At 44.3% G+C, this 20,691-nt stretch overlaps 2 protein-coding genes across 7 annotated transcripts; both read left to right on the top strand.

Moving 5' to 3' along the window:
• The first annotated feature begins 307 nt into the window (after window positions 1-307).
• fdps (farnesyl diphosphate synthase (farnesyl pyrophosphate synthetase, dimethylallyltranstransferase, geranyltranstransferase)) lies at window positions 308-4,185 on the top strand. Its single transcript, XM_018680467.2, has 10 exons — window positions 308-482; window positions 948-1,100; window positions 1,197-1,337; window positions 2,061-2,141; window positions 2,253-2,375; window positions 2,457-2,545; window positions 2,633-2,705; window positions 2,800-2,877; window positions 2,983-3,117; window positions 3,395-4,185. Exons 1-10 carry the CDS (start codon window positions 480-482, stop codon window positions 3,593-3,595), a joined length of 1,077 nt encoding a protein of 358 aa, XP_018535983.1. The 5' UTR covers window positions 308-479; the 3' UTR covers window positions 3,596-4,185.
• Window positions 4,186-4,299: 114 nt separating this feature from the next.
• Window positions 4,300-20,429, top strand: rusc1 (RUN and SH3 domain containing 1). Of its 6 annotated transcripts, none has more exons than XM_018680460.2 (13): window positions 4,300-5,011; window positions 6,734-10,104; window positions 12,332-13,231; window positions 14,384-14,506; window positions 14,601-14,677; window positions 14,946-14,963; window positions 15,288-15,462; window positions 15,807-15,912; window positions 16,040-16,086; window positions 16,159-16,661; window positions 16,760-17,004; window positions 17,108-17,275; window positions 17,669-20,429. In XM_018680460.2, the coding sequence occupies exons 2-13, from the start codon at window positions 6,861-6,863 to the stop codon at window positions 17,832-17,834; spliced, it is 5,772 nt and encodes a 1,923-aa protein (XP_018535976.1). In that variant the 5' UTR covers window positions 4,300-5,011; window positions 6,734-6,860; the 3' UTR covers window positions 17,835-20,429. The 6 variants fall into 6 exon arrangements, with proteins under 6 accessions (XP_018535976.1, XP_018535975.1, XP_018535979.1 ...); XM_018680459.2 differs by having other exon boundaries at window positions 12,329-13,231; XM_018680463.2 differs by lacking the exon at window positions 12,332-13,231.
• The last annotated feature ends 262 nt before the right edge of the window (window positions 20,430-20,691 follow it).

The raw sequence follows: 20,691 nt of genomic DNA, 5'->3' as shown, positions 1-20,691 counted from the left end.
GATGTTTTGTACATATAATTAAGGGCAAAATCCCACATGATACTGTACGGATAATATAGTTTAGTTTTTCGTCTCTTTTTTGTCCTTTTTTCCTTTTTTTCTACTCAAATCAGTAAAACTCTTATTACAATAGATGAGGCTCACCACTCCACTTAATCCCCGCCTCTTCTCAAATCCTATTGGCCAGGTCATATGAAAGCCCATCCTGGTTCGATGCTACCAGCCAATGAAAATGCTCGATGTCAAATGGAGCCTTCGAAATCCGCGCCCATATGCACCACTTCGCAAGGGATTTGGGGAAACTTAGTCCTGCGGCTTTGTAATAAAGCGAGCGGCAGCGAGACAGCAAACTACAATCTACACATCCTGGTTTTGGGAGACGTTCACAGACTTCAGTTTGGCAGCAAGACGAAGAAACAGAAGATTTGCGAATTAGCTATATTATACTGAACAGTTTGGGATAACAGGATTGCATAATTATGGTACGTAAAGGCATGTGTACGAACTAAAAATACGCTGATTCGGTATGCTATAGCTAGCTTAGTTAACGGACTAGATGCCGAGGATCATTGTAGGCTAACGTCAGCTAACGCTTCTTTTCATCACAACGGAACTACTACTAGCTAAGAATAGTAGTTCTCTTTGCCTAATCCTTGCTCTTGTTTACTTGCCGTAGTGGGATAAGAGACCATGGAGCTATCAAGGTTAGCTCGGCAGATTTCCTCACCCGGGACAATGAGTTTCTAACGTTATGTGACTCAGAGTTTGTACAGTCCGACAACTTAGAGCACAGCTTGCTTACCGTAGGTCAGGACACTTGGACGGACGGCTGGTTGGGAATGAGACGTCTGCTCAGCGTGGTCGTTAATGCCCCTAAAATGTGGCTGGCCGTGTCCCCTCTGAAGTTAAAACACACATCTCTTCTGTTGTGCACCTCGTCTTTCCAGGGAGACAGTACATGCAATGGGACGCACACCAAGAAGGCGTTGCTGTCAGACCCTCAGCTGTTTGAAGACCAGTTTGATGAGCTGGTGACGGAGCTGACAAAGAGGGACCTCAACGATCCTGTGCTGGCTGATGCTTTGAACAGGTTGAGAGAGGTATGTTTGCCTGATGTCTTGTGTCTTGTCTTGTGTGTTGTCTGTCAAGCTGAACTACTGTCTCATGTTATTTTTCTCTGCACCTCTCTTTGGTAGGTTTTGGTGTACAATGCCCCAGGCGGCAAGAGAAACCGAGGCCTATCTGTGATTGGCTCACTGAGGGAGCTTCTCCCACCCTCTCAGCTCACCCAGGACACTGTGCAGCGGGCTCTGTTGGTTGGCTGGTGCATTGAGTTGGTAAGGATATGTAATGGCATGTTAAAGTGAGGGAAAAGAGATAGATGTGCTATGTTGTCCAAATTCTATTAAAAAACACACCATACTGTTGGAGTGACATGTTCCTTCACATGCATCTTCACCTTACACTTGTCATCCTGATGCAATTAATGCACACAAGTCCACCCAATCCTTATGAGTCATTCCATTTATATTCACAGTTCTTTTCCTGTTTGAGTGACATTTGCTAAACTGCTAAACTTAACAGCTTAGCTGTTTAAGGTTACTGGGCCCTTTTCAAACCTGTAAGATTTACACTTAATGTAAGAAAAAGTTGGCTTGAAAATGACTTGGTTTTGGTCTTTGTTGGTATTTGTTGACAGTAATAAAAATATAGGATAACATCAGCCTTATGCTTTAGGATTTTGCTTGTAGTACTTTGCAATCTATGAACTCTTTTGAGTAATAACTCAGGGTTAGACTTCCATCTTGTCAAGTTTACAATCCTAAAACCATGATGCAAATCGTGATGTATTTGTTGTTGATGTGTTTAGGATTTTTGAGCCTCATACACTGATGTCTTTCTTCACAGTTTTGTTGGCTTTTTTTCTTATGTGCAGCCTTAATTGTTGCTAAAACTTAATTTCTCATCCAGAGGCAGACTGGCTGTTGTAATGACACTTTGAAAGGGTGTTACGTCCTCTAAGCAATTAAGTGTTACAACTGTGTCTCTCTTGCTTGCAGCTTCAGGCTTTTTTCCTCGTGGCAGATGATATCATGGATGCATCTGTGACTCGGAGAGGACAGCCCTGCTGGTACAAGAAGGTGAGACTTGGTGTATTCCAGAAAAGCAAATACTAAAGTGGCTTTTTTGTAGTGTGATAATCATTTACTTTTTTTACCATCTCGTGAAAATCTTGCCTGTTTGTTTCTAAGGATGGGATAGGTCTGGACGCTATCAATGATTCATTTCTCTTGGAAGCGTCAATCTACAGACTACTTCGCAGACATTGCAGGGATCAGCCGTACTACGTCCATCTACTGGAGCTTTTTACTGAGGTACTATACATCATGACTGATTACAGACACGCACACACACACACTAAGACAGGATTCTTATTGTATCTGTGTGTGTTTCAGACATCTTTCCAGACAGAGCTTGGTCAAGCTCTGGACCTCATGACAGCCCCTCCTGGTCAGATTGACCTCAACAGATTCACCATGGAGAGGTAATGGAGTGAAATCTGAGAAAAAAAATGCACAGAAGCTCTTTACCAAAGTAAATAAAACTAAAGATTTCTCTCTTTGTCTTGCAGGTATAAAGCTATTGTAAAATACAAGACTGCCTTCTACTCTTTTTACCTCCCAGTGGCAGCTGCAATGTACATGGTGAGTGTGTTTATATTGTAAACACATGCACAAACTCTAAACATGATGGTAATGTCATAATCTTTCTTATAACTGTTTTCCTGTACCTTTGCAGGCTGGAATCAAAAGTGAAGAGGAGCACAACAATGCCAAACACATCTTACTTGAGATGGGAGAGTTTTTCCAAATACAGGCAATTACTTTTACACGACATCCCTTTTTTGTGCCACATATTGGATGATATGCTGAGGACTATTCAGAGTTAATAACCACCAAATGTACTGTATGTCTTCTGCAGGACGACTACCTAGACTGTTATGGTGACCCTGCTGTGACAGGGAAGATTGGTACAGACATCCAGGATAACAAATGCAGCTGGCTGGTTGTGACAGCCCTGGAAATCATGACTCCTGATCAAAGAGCAGAGCTGGAGGTGGGACACTTCAAATATGCTCTGATATTATGTGGCTATGTAGAACATACACTATATTTATAGTGCAGGTTTAACAATTCAATCAGTTTTCCAAATGTTCAAACAATAAAAACAACACTGCATTCAAATCTCTGCAACAATAGAAACTTTGTTATTGTTATCATTTATTTGAATCTTCTGTGTTTGTGGTGGCTACACTCTGATCGCACCTTTACTGTACTAGAGTCACTCGCAAGTATGTTATCAAAAGTTGATTTTATTTTCATCTCCTCCTCAGGCATGTTACGGGCGCCACGATGAAGCCAGCGTAGAAAAGGTCAAGGCGCTGTACAACACCCTGCAAATGCCAACACTGTACCACAAATATGAAGATGAGAGCTACCAGCGGCTACAGAAGCTCATCGCTCGTCACGCTCAAAACCTTCCTCACTCGGTCTTCCTCAACTTTGCCAATAAAATCTACAAGAGGAACAAGTGAGAGGGATTGACGATGTTTGGAAGTTATATATCTGGTATCAGGTACATCAGCCTGATTCCCTTTTGATTCTCATGACGCACAAACAAACTCCTCTCTCTTGAAAGAGGGTTTTGCCAGGGACAGTGCCCTGACTCCAACAGCATGACCCAAACAGGACTGTGGTGTTTAGAAATCCTGCAGGCAGTTTCTTAAGTTTTCAGTGGTTTTTGTAGATATTTGGATGTGGATGTGATCAAAAATCAAGTCTCTTTAGTTTTATTTATTGAACCCCAGCGCATAATGTACACTGTAACCAGTCACATACTAGGATGACTTTGGATGGAATCACACATGGATTTATCTAACTTTCATATTTATCTGCCTGGAGGAGTGCATGGCAGGATGAAGATACAAATAATCTAGTATGAGTAATTGGTTTTGCAGGAATAGATTTATCAATTGATTATAAACTAAAAGGGACAGTACATATATGACAGGAGACATACCGTGACTGAGGACAGAGGGTCAAGCCTGATAAGGTGTCTCAATTCCATATATTTTTATATTGCTCTGGGAAGTTATTGCTTTTAATAAATAATATATGTCCTCTATTTTTCTTATTTCTTCTCTTTGTGTCTGTGTGTGCAGGCTGTGGAGCTGCAATGTTTACACAAATAGACAAATCAGAAAAGAGAAAAAAATATATATATATATATATAATATATATAAGATTTTAAATAATTTTGAAATGTATAATTATAATTTGATAATTGATTAGTCATTTCTTTAAAATGCTAGAAGTTCCATTCTCTCAAATGTGATGATTTGATGCTTTTAGTTTGTCATAAATGACAAAAATTGTTTACTTTTGTGTTTTGGACTTGTAGTCAGATTTTCAAAAGCAATGTAAAGATATTATATTGGGCTCTGGGAAATTATAATGGGCATATTGCCTTTTTTAAAGGCTAATAAACTGAACAATTCATCGATTTATCAAGAAAGTTACAGCTACTGATTAATAATTGATGAAAATGTTAAGTGTGTTAACAGCAGACCCATAGAGGTGAGGTTTGCATATTAGTTAATTTCCTTGAAGACAAGACTGATAAATGAATCGCAGATTGCACGATTTAAGAGAAATTACAGGAAATGAGACCTTTCTTCTTAACACTTGGGCTCAAATATTAACTCTCTAAATTAGGTTAAGCTGAAAATGACTCAAGATAAATTGAATGTGATGATAAGGCAAGGAAGGGGTGTGGTTTGGCCGGGGTTGGGAGGGGGAGGCGGGTGGTGAACGATGGTTTGTTGGGATGCTCGCGAGAAGACGGATGCTGAGGCTGAAAACGTCGGAGAGAGACTCACATTCACACGGACTGGGATGTGAGAGAGCCCGACGAGATGGAGACCTTCATCCATCTTTACCCGAATCTGATCGTGAGTCGAGTGCCATTTTATTATCTTGCTATGCATTTTGTTTATGTTTTCAAATGAACCTGCACGATCCGGTCCGGGTAAGCAAAACGTAATTCCCACACAGGGGCTGCGTAGATCTAGAGACAATTCCGCTCCTAACAGTGATGTTTCTTTAACGCTTTTTGCGTAAATGTTATAGCTATCTTCCATTTTATTGGCAGTCTGAATATTATGTGTAACATCTGAGTTATAATAAGGGTGGATGGGCCTGTATATCAGGACGATGCGGTGGGAGATATCCCTCTCCTCCTCCCCCTCCTCCTCCTCCTCCCACCCTCCCTGTCTCCATCAGGCTCTGTAGGATCAATATATACAGGGGTAAATACTGTGCTCTTGACGGGTTAAATTACATACGATGATGTGCTGTTTTTTGTTTTATTTCAAGGCTTTGTTGTCTTTAATGGGCGTTCAGAGCAAGGCCCCAGTGTAAGCAAGCATTTGAGTGATTTATATTCCTCAGTGATGTGAAGGGCACTGTGGAGGAATATATGAGCAATAGCTTTCGGTAGATGGGCTTTAAAAAGGCAGACTCAGTGTTGTTCAGTGCTGCTGCCTGATTATTTCATGCTCCAGTTAAATGTGCGTTATGTTCAGTCATTGCTCTAGGTAAGGTGGGCTTCTTTTTTTAAACGTCACTTCTTCTGATGTAGATCTTTACTGCCTCTTGTCCGCTTGCAGGATGGACTGGCACAGATGGAGACAGCTTGACTACTGTAAACTCATGAATATCAGAGCTCAGTGAAGCTGAACAGAACAGATGAAGATGATGTGTGACAGTTATTAGGCTACAAATTAGGTGACAATTATTATCATGATGGAACCATTTCATGTGATATGTGTGGGTGGGTGGGTTGATGGGTGTTTAATTTCGAACAGATAGATAACACCTGAAAACCAGTGAGTACAACAGAAACAAGGTGGACACGTACCTGCGCACAAATGATGCAGCACTGTTATGTACATATTCAAGTATTTATTTCCTGAACTAATGAAAATTATTGTAGCATCTCTATGTTGCCCATAAAAAAGACCATTCAAAATGTCAAATATTTCAAAGAGAAGCCTCTTCCTACTGCATTACAGTAATTAAGCTAAACTGTACTGCCCAGCAAAAGAACATAATTTGAGGGCTGCAGCTCAGTCTTATTTTCATTATCAATTGATCTGCAGTTTGCTTTCTTTAATTTTTATCTATACAATGTCAGATATGTCATTTTGTCTAATGAACCGTCCAAAACCCAAACATAATCAATTTGCTATCACAAAAGGCTGTGAAAACAATTCACATTTGAGAAGCTGGAACAAGCAAATATTCAGTGGTTTTGTGACTTTGTGAGGAATTAATTCATCTGGTTAGTCCTCTGTTAATTTATGAATTGACTAATAATTTCAGTCCTGATTATTTTCCTTGAGTGCTGATGCTTGGTAATTTTTTTTAGCAGGAACATGTGAGACTTTGTGTGTGTTCATATCACTGCTGTGTCCTCCCAGGACTTAGGCCATGATAATTATAAAACAGAAAGCCCAAAAGCAGTTGAGTTTTAATGAATAGTCCAGATGATGGGTTTAACTTCAAAGACTTATCCTAATATGAAAACATGGGTAGAGCAAAAAGAATGGTCTTTGATGAGCAGAGTTCGCCCGTAGTCGTTTGTTCACTGCATGTCTCCTTTGATGTTACAGGATCTTGGGAGTGAAGCCAAGATGTGACCGTCACGGCGCGTCATTGTTTGGATCTCTCCAGCCTTTACAACACTTGTTTCTATAGCAACAGAAATACCACAGAATCCTAAAAAGTCCCATTCCCACAATGCAGTCCTCTAGCTGCTCCTCTCAGCCTCCAAAGCCACGGCGTTTTGACGTCAGCCGGCGGACCAATACCTTAGCTGGACCAAAGTCTCATGGCCCTGGTTTTCAGAGGGAGGATAAAAACATGAACACAATCACCACGTCCTCCCCACGTCGGGCTACCAAAGGCCCCACTGCACCCACCAGGACCAGGGTGGGTGTGCAGCCTCGACCTCCAGTAAGCCAGTCCAGGTTTGCCTCTCAAAAACAGGGTTCCACTATCTCCAAATCAGCTAAACCCAAACCCAAGAATGCTCGTACATCGGCGGCAGCCAAAATTGCACCTGCAGCCGCTCCTCCTCCTCCGCTTCCATCTGTTCTCCCTCTTGACCCAAATTGCAACGAGCCGAGCCTTCCATGTCTGTGCTGTGACGGCCGCTCCCCACAGGACAACAACAGTATGTTCAACCATAACCACAACAACAACAACACCATCTCTCTCAGACAGCAGCTACAGCTTCCTCCTCCTCCGGCCCCGTTGCCTCAGAGACAAGATGGGACAGGGGCCAAGGACCAACCTCAACCTCCATCACAAGCACAGGCCCAGCTGGAGCCCTCTGCCTGCCCCGCTGCCAATCTGGTAAATGGAGACAAGAATGCTGATGAAAGCTCTGATCTGGACAACAAGAAACACGAAAAGGTAGAGGAAGAAGATGACGAAGAAGAGAGCAGTGGAGATATTGATATTGATGATGATGAGGTGGAAGCTGACAATGACGACGATGACGATGATGATGACACCCTGGTCCCCTCGTGCTGTGACTGTCCCCCGTCCCTCCTGGAGTTCTCCCTCTCCTCTTCTACCTCCTCCTCCTCCACTTCCATCAGCTCCTGCTCTGATCTGGAGTCTGACTGTGCAGATCAATCCGCCTCCATCTGCTCCTCTCACGACCAAGAGAATCTCTCCGTTGCTCTGTCCCCCAAAGACCACTCTCTTCCACAAGCCCCCGAATGCCAGCCTCCCACACGTTCACCCCCATCCCTTCCTCTTAGCTGCAATCCCTTCTCCTTAACATCACATTCCCCGATTCCCCCTTGCTCCCCAGATGAAGGCTACCCCTCTGCCCTGGACTCTCCTTCTCCTGATTATTTAGGAGTCAAGGGTGATTCTGAGGTCACCAAACTAGGTTTGCTTGATTTTCTAGAATCAGTGGGCGAGTTTGGGAAAATGGAGCGCTTCAGTCAGGTGATCCAAGTGGCTCGTTGGGATCTGGAAGGGGAACAGCACTGGGATGTTCTAAGGGATCGGTTAGATCACCTGGATCGCTTGGAGAAAGTGAACAGGGAGGTAAAACTGGCCTACATTGCCAGACTCCATGAGAAAGGGTTTGACCTCGGAGATCTAGAGGAGCAGGACCTGTCAGATGTCATGGATGAAATGGGCAACATTGACATTCCCTGGAAGTTGTATAAAAACCGCAAGGGAACAATGGGAGAGTCTCAGGAGTTTTCGGACGCTGGGGTCGACCTCACTGCTCCATCAGACTGCGACGATCCTCTCGTTCCAGATTCCCTCACCCCTTCCCCTGTCGAGCCACCACCCAGACCCCCCAAACCTCCGGCGCGTCACGCCAGTGTGAGCCCTTACCTCCACACCTACATCAATATCAGCAGGGAGACCACCTCCATGGCTGTCTCCACCTCTCCTACATTATCCACTTTCTCCCCAAACTCGTCATCCCCCACATTCACCACTTTTAGGTGTGAGAAACCCCTACCTCCATCTCCACCATCAGTCCCTCCTCTGCCTGCCTCTAAACCAGTTCCTTATCTCACCCTCTACACCACTCCTTCTCCACCTCCATCTATCCCCACCCCGACTCCTCCCATCCCTCCCCCTCGGAGGCGCCACCTTGCCAGGAAGGAGGCACAGCGGCTCGCTGCTCTTCAAGCCGAACAGGAAAAGACCCCCCTGTCACTCCCACCTCCTACCACGCGGCCTCCACCTCTTCCTCCCCCACCTGTTGTCTCAGTCTCCTCCTCATCTCCCCCTGCCATCCCACCTCCACCAGCCCTGCCTCCTCCGCCATCCTTCCACGCACTGGATGTCGAGATTCGGAAGTTACTGATGCTTGCAGGATTGACCCAAGCTGAGCTCCTCAAACTGAGCCCAGAGCTTGGTGTCTGCGTCGGAGGGTTAGAGGATGAGGGAGATGGAGATAATCTTCTTCCATCTAGATCTTTGGAGTTGCATGAGTTCAGACTCAAGGACAGGGAGGAGGAGAAGGAATGTGATACGGAATTCATGGACAGAGATGGATGGAGCAGCAGAGGCAAACTGGATGCAGATCGAAGAGTAGATATCACTGAAGAAGGCAAAAAGAAAGAGGAGAGCAAAGACACACAAAGAACCACCTCATTCACTGAGATGGCAAGAAGAAGGAAGAGGAACAGTGGTCTGACCTCTGATCATTACTACAACACCGGTCTTAGCAATACACATGAAAATAAAGCAAAGAACATGAGCTTTGACACTTTCCATTATCCTACTGAGTTACCAGATTCACCTCCACCTCCACCTCCTCCTCGCCCCTTACCCCCAATCCCGCCATCTTTGCCACCCCTCAAAGTCAGCACTCTCCCTGCCAACTCTGCACAACCTGAGCGATTTGATTGGCTCATAGCATTCACACCCGATTGTGACGCCCCACCGCAGCCTCCGCCCCTGGAAATGAGAAAATCTCACACTGAAACCCAAAAGAAGCCCAGCTCGTCAGGGTCATCGCCGGGGTCAGCTCCAAAGGTCACAACCTTCAAAGAGCTGCGTTTCCGCAACAAGAGCGCCTCCCCACCAACGAAGGTGATCACCGAACCAGAGCCCGACCCGACGGTTGTCACTCCGGATCCAGATATATTGTACAACCTGAGGTGGAGAAGAGAAAAAGCAGGCAGTGATGGCAGCCAATGGGAATACACCTCTCAGGCTCAGGCCCTGTTCATGCAGCCGCCGCCGGCTCTCACCTCAATGGCTGCTCTGAAGGAAATGCTCCAGAGAGCCGACGAGGAGGGCGGACAACCAGAGCTGTGCCCATCACAGAAGATTGGCTGCTCAGTCAGTGACAGCAGCCTGTGGACCATGGGCAAAGAGTGGGAGGACCAGGAAGTTAAGAAGGAAGAAAAAGAGGAGAAGAAGGAAGAAAAAGAGGAGGAGGTGGAGGTGAGAGGACGAGCCGACGGAGGAAGGAATTTTCAATCAAGAACTACAGGTGAGTATAAATTTCATCATAATGATAGTAATGATAAAGAGGGCAGTTTAATTTGATGACAAAGGTCTAGGAGTCTGCATATATGTGTGTGTTTTTGTGTGTGTGTGTGGAAGAAATTAAACACATCAGAGTAACTCAGTGGAAACTGGACGACATAACAAATCTGAGATGAGCAGATGATGGAGAGAAACAGATGGAGAAAGACTAACACTCAGCTTGTTCACTTTCACTGTTCACGGATGAAGACTCATTTTTTGAAACGATGTATGGAACGAGAGCAAAGAGATGGAGGACGAGCATGAGTCACAGAGAGGGATGATGCGTGATGTGATGGATAAATGATGACGAGGGACAAACAGAGGGTGATTTCAGACGGGGTGGAAGTATACAAGACAGTAGAGGCTGGAGAGGGAGCATGAGCAGGAGGGAGAGATGGAGGGATAAAGACAGGGAGTGGAGTGGAGGTAATATGAGGAGAAAGAGGAGGTTGGAAACTTTCCAGCCAGTATTTCCTGTACTGGTTATCAGAGTGTGATGTCATCACTGCCTTATTCAATTATTCATCCACTCTTCAGACCGAGAGGAGGGGGATAATGGAGGGCCCATTGAGTTCGCTACCTTTGTCTTCCTCCTTTCTCCCTCCAACTCACCACTCATCTCTTTTGCTTTATCTTTCTGTCTGTAAAAAAGTCATACTCACTTTCTCCTTCCCTTTTCAGTAGTTTTAAATCCCATCAGCTTGGGGTGTTTATAGGCTTTTCTCTTTGCTGTCTATCCTGTCTCCTGACCCCCACCCGTGCTCCCTGGAGTGGCACAGATAGCTCAGATCAAGTTACCCATCTCATGTGGTGCTGCAGTGGGCTACATAGAAACTAAAGATTAGATCTGCAATGCCCAGATGCAGGAGGGTGTAGGTTAATTTTAAAAATTGCTCAACCTTTTCTGGCGCCAATCGGCTCCTAATTTTATTACTGTTACAACTTGTGTTACAGTATCATTATTTTGGCAATATCACACAAATTTAACTGTGCTCTCTAATGATGATCAAAAACAAATAAATTAGTAATGTATCATTAGAAATTTCCCCAAAATCACTGCAATAAGTTGCAGTGGCATCAGTAGGTGTGTACACCTTTAAGAGCCCAAGGGGTGGATCTAAGTACATGGACCAATGGCTGAGAGCCAGTGTGGGGAAAAATAGGAAGTATCATGTGTTGGTTACAGTTCAAAGACAGCCCAAGTCCAACCAAGGTATGGTTGCTTTCTAGCTCATTTTGTAGCCCATAGCTTAGCAGTCTGTCACAGGTAATTGAGTGTAATGTAAATTACACTCTGAGAGCCCCATAGAGACAGTCACAGTGATTGAGCAGGAACGGACAGAACTCTGCTATCTGTTGACTGACTCAGCATTACACTGTATGCTGTACTGGTGGAGAGGGGAGGGAGGGGTGGTGGGGGAAGGAGGCAGAGAGACGTAGAAAACAAAGGCAGAGAATAGGAAGAGAGAGAGAGAAGGTGATCCAGAGGTGATGATGGCAAGCACTGCAGCAAAGTATGAAACATTTAGCATAGAGATTGGCACCACTGTGATATCCTAATATCTGTAACTTTAAATGCAAGTGTGAAATAGAAAGTGAAACCAGACGCCTCAAAGAAAACTTTAACCTGTTATCAAATATGATACTTCTTTGCGATTGATGGCGGCGCTTTAATTCTGGTAAATGAGAGGCTGATCAAGTATTTCTGTGCAGCTGTGAGACTGTTCAGCAGTTATTCTGTTACTGCTATGGTATCATTTCCTGTTGTGTCAACCCCCTCTAAGTGAAAGGCTGTCGTTATTGCCCTTCATAAATCAACTCCATTGACTCATGCACTGTCAGTTTGTAAATGTCAGTCAACTATTTGACTTGTTAAGATACTGCATTACTGCATGATGTTACATAATGACGATTTCTGCTGGAATACATTCATGAATGTGCATTTTTCTCTCAACTGACACTAACATTTTCTGCATCTCTCTCTCCTTCCCATTTCTTTGCCACATTTTTTCTTTACTTTACTCTTCCTTTTTTCTCTCACCTCTCCATCCCATTCTGTTGTTTCCATCGTTTGTCCATGGCTCTGCTTCACTCCCTCATATTACTCTGCTTATGCGCCTGCCCTCTCCATCTGGACTGCTGCACCTTACGATTTTTGGCCCCTTTTTTTACCCTTACCCTATAAGCAGTTTCCTCACCCCCACTCTCCCTCGCCCAGTCTTCCCAACCCTACTTCCTCCACTCTGCCCTCCCTTCCTATCGCCCAGGCTACTTTAACTCCCAGCCCCTTGCAGATCCCAGGCCCCACAGCCATGTAGGGAGGGAGTCCACAGGCAAACACTGCAACGCACAGTGGACCCCTGCTGCTAGCTCAGCTTGTATCCACAGAGATGATTCCAGCACTGATATAAGCTCTGGGTTTAACTATGATTCCCTGGCTGATTGTGTTGTAGACTCTCCTCATGATTATGGGAATATCTTTAAGCAAAACACACACTCAGAATACCAATCTATCAGCGATTCCAAAACCAATGAGAGGGAGTTTGCATCTGACTCTATTTGTAATTTTGACTCGCTCTACTGCACTGACTCAGAGAAGAAGAATGACACACACACTAAGCCAGATACACCTGTTAGCGGCACCACTGAGGCACCAGGTTGCAGCACTCCATATAAGAACATAGACGTCATGATGACATATTCAAACAGTATCAGTGCTAAAAATTCTCTGTATTCAGAAAAGCACACACACTCGCACGCAGACCACAACAGCAACAAGGCCAGGACAAACAAAGAACTTCCTCCCCTCCCCACCTATTACCTGTACCACCCTAAGAACTGCCCTCTTCACAGGGGCGCCCCTCCTCGCCTCTCCCCTATTGGAGCCCTCTCCCCTCCCCAGCGCCCCGGAGCACCCCCTCCAGGCACAGCAGGCTCCAGCCTCAGCTCCCCGCTTTTCCCCCGCTCACACACCTTGCCTGCCCTCGCTGCTCCCCTCTACTATCCGAACCTCTACCCTCCTGTTCCGCCCAGGGCGCCCCCCCTACCCCCAAAACTCTACCAGGCTCCTCCGCTGTCACGCGTGGCGAGTAAGATTTCTCTCTCTCTTCTCTCTCCCTACATCACACACACACACACTCTCTCTTTCTTTGTCTGACATCCTGCTCGTATGCATGTCTGTCTGTCCGTCTCTCTTACTGTCTGTTTTTGTCTTTGTTCTCTGCTCTGGATATGGTGGCCCTCACACTTTGGTCGCTTTTTTCAACCCAGGGGGGTTTTCAGATTTGAAAGAACTGGGTAACTTTAGCTGTTTTATGTATCAGAAGCCAGCTCCCTGCAGGTCATCTGATACTTCTTATCTACACTGTCCTTTCAAATCTGCAAAGGGCCTTCAGAGGGGTAACAGCTGTTCCTGTCAGAGGGTGTCTAGAGTCACTCTCATCACTCTCTTTCTCTCTGTCCTCCTCTATCTGTCTGTCTGTCTGTCTGTCTGTCTGTGTCGGTCTCGTCTTGTCTGTCTCCACGTTGTTTTTGTTCTTTTTGTTTTTGCACGGCGTGTTGAAATGCATTTCATGCCAAGCACAACCCAAGTAGCTGGTTGTTGGTGTTGTTATGTAAAGAATTTTTATTTAAGCTGTACCTTTGTATCATTGTGTGTGTGCATTTAGGCAAAATAAAAGCAGTTAAGGCCCACAGCATCCTGTCCATTATATGAATGTTTGCATTTATGTAACCGGTTTATATAACTCCATTTATATAAACATGGGTCTGTATACAACACCGGCCCTTTGCACATGTGTTACTTACCTGATTCTTGTGGTAGCTCATACAAATCTTTCCTTTCTAGCTCTGCAGTTCCTCCTATTGTATGCTTATGCTTATATCAAGTATGTGTGCGTGTTTGTATGAGTGTATTTGTATTAGTCAAGGTTAATGCATGGGATCCTGTTTATCCCTGACGCAGACAAGAAGTGGTCGTCACAGATCCAGATGTTGAACACTCACCACAACAAACCAGTACTTACAGAATGTGCTCACACACTGTTTGTTGTCAGTAGCACCATCTGCTTCTATCTGCCCTTATCCAATGCTTCTCCACTGCTTAATTGCTCTTACTAATAACACTAATATTTCAGTTAACGTATTTCTGTCTGCGGTGATTCATTTTGCTTCTGTTGAATTTGTATGTGCATATTTTTTTGTTGTACGGTCAGTAATTGCTCTTTCACTGTTGCTGTCAGCTGTTCGCAGTGTGTCATTCGCTGGCTCTGTTCAGAGGGGAGAAACGTCCTGGATGGGCGAAGATGTGAAGTTTCCGATGAGAGGTCTTGGCCTGTCCTCTCTGTGCCTGCAGGAGAAGAAAGGTGTGGGGTTGTCCCCTGCCCAGCTGTGCATCTCTGTCTTTGACCCAGCTATAGCATTCTATGTTTTAACTGTGGACCATTGTTCCTCTTCCAGCTCTGGTGGGTGCGGTCAGTGTAGCGGTAGAAGCCATTTTGGCCCAGTTCAGTTCTTCTCGGACTATAGTTCAGAAGGTCAGTCTCTGCTGAATTTACATCATTATGGGTAGTTTTTTTTTTTTTTTTTTTCAGTTTGCGTGATTGAATTTAGTTGTTTTTTGGTTGTTTCACATGACAAAGCTCTTTGTCCTAATGGATGTCACTCTTAATTGCATATTATGAGTCTCATCATATCTAGAAACAAAATTTCACATTGTGATGACTGTATTGTTTACCTCTGAAAATTATTTCCCTCCCTTTCTTCTTGTTCTGACTCTACATATTTTGTTCCATCTCTCCTCAGTCTCTCTCAGTTAACAAGGTACTAGAATATCTTTAGATAACTCAGTGTCATAGTTGTAATAATTTCTCTGTCAACTAACTTCAAATTCCTGTCTCAAATCACCTCTCATCACATCACTCCGACCCTCATTGCCCCACCCCATATACGTGTCCCATTTTCCTTCCTCCTCCCTGTCTTGAGTCATCCTCCCTGATCTCTTCCCTTGTCACTCCGTATCACTGCACATCTTTTTGCTCACTCAATCCCATTTTACCCCTACACCATGCTCCTCATTCCTCTCCTCTCCTCTCCTCTCCTCTCCTCTCCTCTCCTCTTCTCTCCTCTCCTCTTCTTTCCACTCAGGCCTTATCGGGAGACAGCACCATAAATCCATCTCTGGGCCGTCTGGTGCTGCAGTGCCTCTGCCCCGCCCTGCACAGCTTGCTGACCGATGGATTGAAACCCCACCAGAGTGACCTGATTGCAGGCAGGAGGCCAAACTCTGCCTGGGGCCTGGTCCAAGCGTCAACCAGGCCAGGTAGCATACCAGGGATCATAGAAAAATTAACTTGTTGAGACTTGGTTATTAAGAATTGGATATTATGCCATCATTTCTGTGAGTTTTATTTCCTGGTAGATAATAATAAGCTCTGGACTTTGTCTGTCTCCTATTTTCTCACACATCAGTCAGTACGTGTTGATTTTAATGTCTAAAATGCTGAATACAGTAAACAGCAGGATGCAAATATCGATTGGCCTGTGAGTGCCAAGCCTCACTGCAATTTTTCACTAACCTCTCTAAAGTTCCTGTGTTGATGCGTTGCTTTCTTTTCCTGTCTTTTATGTGTGTTTTCTCCTCTTCCTCCCAACTCGTTTCTCAAGGTCCTAAAACACAAATCTTGTACAACCTACAAGTTCGAGTTGGGGGGCTGCCCCAGCTCAGACAGAGCAAACACAGGTTCAATGCATTCCTCCTTGGCCTACTGAAGTAAGTATTCCTACCTAATCCCTAGTGGTAGCATGTAAAGTGCACAAATCAGTACTTATGCTCTGTTTTGATTTCCCTGCACTCTTTGTAATTTCAGTTTTCTTCTTCTCTTTATTTTTTCTTCTAGTACCAAGTTTCTTGATTTCTGGCTGTCTCACCTTCAGTCTTGCAATGGTAAGTTTCCTTCACTTCCACGTCTTGACTGTGAGCCTGCACATGACTTACAGAGATTTCCTCTTTTCTCAGATGTGTTGGAGACATACTACCATCCCACTTCCTTTATGCGTCTGTCCCTGACCACCTGCCAGCCTCTGTTTGAGGAGCTGCTCCTTGTGCTGCAGCCTCTCAGCCTGCTGACCTTCAACCTTGACTTGCTCTTCCAGCACCACCACTTAGAGCCAGACGGTCACAGCCCAGAGATCCCCAGCCCGCCCTGTCAAGATGCGGGGTTCCAGCTGTCATCAAGTGGTTCCCAATCCAAAAACACAGGCAGCAGATATATTGAAAGCCTCTCAGAGGTAGATTTTGAGAGCCCAGAACATCAGGCAGCTAAAGGAAACCCTTCACCATCAGCTAATCCAAAGAACGGAGGATTGGGGGTGTCGACACATGTCGATGCTGCACCCGCAAAGGCTTCAGTCACTCTCGGTCAGACAAGTCCTCAGCTGCTGTGGGTGCAGGAGAAGGAAATTGGAGAGTTACCTCCCCCTAACATCGAGGAGGACAGTCTTGCCCAGCAGGCAGGACAGGTAGCCACTTCTGTGTGACAGTTGAGTGTTTGTCATCATGTATGATTGTGTTTTCTTGTATAACTGACGTGTTTTGCTTTTTTTTAATTAAATCATAGGTGATCCAGCAGGGGTGGGGGGCTATGATACGCTGGGGAGGCCGACTGAGCCAGAACCTTGCTGATCTGAGCCTGTCTGCAGGGAAGAAGGAGGAAATGAAAACAGATTTGCCGGATCTCCAGACCCAGGCAGGAAGTGACTACGCTCCGGTCAGCAGTGGTGCTCAGGTTCCCTGGGGTCTGGGTCGGCTGTTTGGAGCCTCTAAAAGCCCCAACAGCCCAACGAGTCACACACCACCAACCAGGTTGGCCAATTAATGTGCAGTATGTTGACCTCTTGAAGGCATGAATGAAAACTGTCTATGATCTAGGTCTGTTTGTGATCACTATCTTTTTCATATTCCCCAGGCGTCCCTCTCAGTGGTTGGCTCCTGGTGTCACAGCACTGACCCGAATTGTGAGCAGCAGCTCCACCCCGATGATGAGGAGGGCCCCGGAGCCTCAGGTAGAAAGTGAGCCAGAGTCAGAGAAAGAGATCAACACACTGGAGATGAAGGACAAACCCAGACCACTCAGGTACAACAGACATGAGGTGATGTTAATATGAAGGATGGATTTTTGCATTTTTGTTGGCTGAGACAGAATGAAACGTGGTAAGTGATAGATCAGGCTGTGCCTGTCCTTCAATCCATTAAGTCTGAATCCCTCTGGGTTTCTACTTATGACCTGTTTCGTCCTTTTTAAAATAACTTATTTGTCACTTCAAGAGCACTAGTGGGTGTAAGGGACACCAGAGGTGATCCTTCTACCTTTTTTGTCTTTGAAAGACTATAATCGGTGACTCACCAGTCTGACTCTGACTGATCCTGCATTGACTCATCCAAGATTAGACTATATCAGCTAGAGATGACATTCCTGTGTATGGTTAGACCATTTTAGCTGAGAGGTTTCTCTGCTGTCTGTTCTCAGGTCAGTACGAACGCTGTGCAACCACACTGGAACAGGTTCAGAGCTCAGCTTCTGCAAAGGGGAGGAACTCGTGGTGTTAGGGGGCGTCGATCAAGACTGGATTCGCTGTCGTCAGGGAGACAAAGAGGGGCTGGTACCTATTGGCTACACATCCCTCATCATGTGACTTCAGTATTATAACTGCTGCACTCAATCAATGAAAAAATAAAAATAAAAATATATATATTTTAGGCGAGTAATGAGAGGTTATGGCGAGGCTCCTCTACTCTGAAAGGGATATTTCACACTTGCTCGGTTAGAGTTTGAGTTGAGTGCATCACACCATCTGTTCTGCTTTATGTTCATCAGTCTGCAGCCTTCTCCCTCTATGAACATATGGGAGTTTTTTTCCCCCATCACACTCCATCCAGTTTGGTAGCATTCAACTAATGGATTTTAGCAGCAGGAATGCAGCAGATGGTGTGAAATAATGACTTAAGTCAACTTTAGACCATTTCACACTGGAAGACCTCTGACTTTGAAGTGAAGTATCCCTTTAAATGCCCTTTTTTTTTCCCCTCAATTTCTGCCTTCCTCGCCTTTAGCCGCTGATCTGAAAATGATCACGGGGAAATTCTGTGCCGTCAACCACTAGCAGATTCAAGTGCTTTCAGATCAGCGGCCGCCTGTTGTGAGGAAGCGACAGTCGACAGCCTGGTAGCAGCCACGTAAAAATATCTCTATCCATCAGCCATAGAGAGCCGTGGTTTGCAGGCTGGTCGAGTGGAGAAAGCATGTCAGAGTATTGGGCCGTAGCTCCTGTTGCATACTGCGTAGTAATGTAGTGAACTGTAGCTGTGTAGATCTGTGTTCTCTTGACCTTTCACCCCTGTTGACCTCTTACCTTTATCGCCTGGTTCATGTGTGTTTGACATGTTTCTGCTACTATATTTGACTGTAAAAATATACATAAAAAATATATATATAGGTATATAAATTGAGATTGTTATTACCAAGATAGATAGAAAGATAGATGAACAAGAGAAAGCAGGTAGTGGAACACAAGCAGCAGCTTAATACTGTGGCCACACTGAGGAAGTGGGTGATTAATAATGAATAGATTAATTCTTTATCTTTACATCTGCAACTTCCCACACACATTGAGTGGTTGTCATACATGCAAAAAGAAAGGTGTATGTGTTCGTTTTTAAGTATCAAATCCAGTATCTTCCCTGTTGTGCGCTTTATGTATTGCCATTGTCTTGACATCATATTAGTCAAATAATTAGACCTAGTGTTACTCATGCCTTTAAACACTGTATGCGTTGTAATGTGCCATGAATGCTTTGAATTAACGCCAGAAAATATCTATCTGTCCCACACAGTTATAGAGGATAATATCAAGACAACAGCAATCTGTAGCTAATCTCTCCACTTGTCCAAAAAAAAAAAAAAACACCTCACAAGGCCAAATGTGGGTCGAAGTAAAACACCTCGCAAAACTATGCTCAGCTCTTGTTCAACACTATCTGAACTTAAAAATGATGAGAAAATCCATAATGTATGTAATTCATAACTGCTACTGTAAGGTCTGTAGGTTTGGTGGCTGGTCTTCACCTCACACCTCAGCTTTTGTATTTAACTTGCCCCGTCCTGCCATGTTTGCTGATCATAATCATTGATATTAATGATAGTGGTAGTAGAAGTGGTAGTGGTGGAAGTGATATGTTGATTCTAATGTTGCTCATATGAAATATGTTGCTTTGTGTCATATATTTATTAGTTATTCTCTAGATTCTGTATTTATGACTATGCATATGGTTAAATGTACAACTGAAAGCCTTTTTGTTTTATAAAGTCATGATTATAATTTAACCTTCTCATGCAAGTTGATACCTAAAGCCTAAAGTAATATCTTAAGAAGATAAAATAAGAGACTGGTTAAAAAAACAAAAACAAAAAAACCACAGAAGACACTAAAGGACCTCCAATTAATTCTGCAGGAAAGTTTCAGTGTTATCGATCAGGGAAAAATCAGTCCTTCAAAGTCTCCTCATGTTATTGTGTCAATGCCATGTAGCATGAGATTACTGTCACTATGGCAACAGTCCAGTAGCATCAAGTTAAACCAGTGCTCATAACTTGTAACTAATAATCACAGTAAAATGCCATCAAATGGATAATAACTAGGTGTTTACAGGAAATAACGTCTAGATAAAGATAAAATATCAGTTGACACATTAAGTTGTGTTTGTTTGTGTATATTTTTTTTTCAATTGTGAGATTATACTCTAAATGAATTTGTTTGAAAGATGTTAATTTATTGGATGTGCTATTTATTGATCTTGAGGTTTCTGAAAGGAATAGCTCTCTATCTGACCCATCTAGTGTCTCTCTATCTATCTGGGTTCTTTGTGTGTGTGTGAGAGAGAGAGTGTGTGTGAGTGTGCACATGGCGGTGCATGAGGCAGTGAAAGCAGAGATGAGTGTGAGCACATCTGTGTGTCTGCACATCCTGCACTTTCACTTATGTGTGTGTGTATGTGTGTAACAATGAGTTCTGTACCTCCCTCTCCTCCCTCTCCTCCTCCTCCTCCTCCTCCTCCTTATCCTCCTCCTCCTTATCCTCCTCTCTTTCTCTCACTGGTGTCATGTAGCCTGTAGACATCCCCGTGTCCCACTATTGCATTTAGTTGAGTGCCCCTCTAGTGTCAGTCACTGTCCACCTCCTGCATGTGCTTGTTTGTAAATACACCAAATAAAAATGATCGGTATAAACCAATATTGTTCAGCTGTTTGAGTCATATTTTGCTCTATAGCTCATGTAAAAAAAGCCTCAGGAGTTTATATGTTATGCTTCTGTAGAAAATGTAGGGGGCAACTCACTCAGAATTACATGTCCTGTATTTGTTGTAGACTGAAATGTGACAGGAAGCTACCTGCATGCATCCGATTGCAAAGGAAGTGAAGACTCATGATTGAGCTGTCTGTAAAATGCTGTTAATACCTAACCAAGCACTCTGTCCTTCTATAAGCTCCAGGGG

This window comes from Lates calcarifer, linkage group LG15, assembly GCF_001640805.2.
Source record: "Lates calcarifer isolate ASB-BC8 linkage group LG15, TLL_Latcal_v3, whole genome shotgun sequence".
Taxonomy (NCBI): domain Eukaryota; kingdom Metazoa; phylum Chordata; class Actinopteri; family Centropomidae; genus Lates; species Lates calcarifer.
Note: the sequence above shows the minus strand (reverse complement) of the source record. Positions and strands in the feature narration are given on the sequence as shown.

Coding starts and splice junctions, on each gene's coding strand:
- rusc1 (XM_018680459.2), top strand. CDS start 6,861: ATGCAGTCCTCTAGCTGCTCCTCTCAGCCTCCAAAGCCACGGCGTTTT. Junction 15,463..15,806: donor CCAAGCGTCAACCAGGCCAG/GTAGCATACCAG, acceptor TCGTTTCTCAAG/GTCCTAAAACACAAATCTTG. Junction 15,913..16,039: donor TTCCTCCTTGGCCTACTGAA/GTAAGTATTCCT, acceptor TTTTTCTTCTAG/TACCAAGTTTCTTGATTTCT.
- fdps (XM_018680467.2), top strand. Junction 2,142..2,252: donor AGCCCTGCTGGTACAAGAAG/GTGAGACTTGGT, acceptor TTTGTTTCTAAG/GATGGGATAGGTCTGGACGC. Junction 3,118..3,394: donor ATCAAAGAGCAGAGCTGGAG/GTGGGACACTTC, acceptor TCTCCTCCTCAG/GCATGTTACGGGCGCCACGA.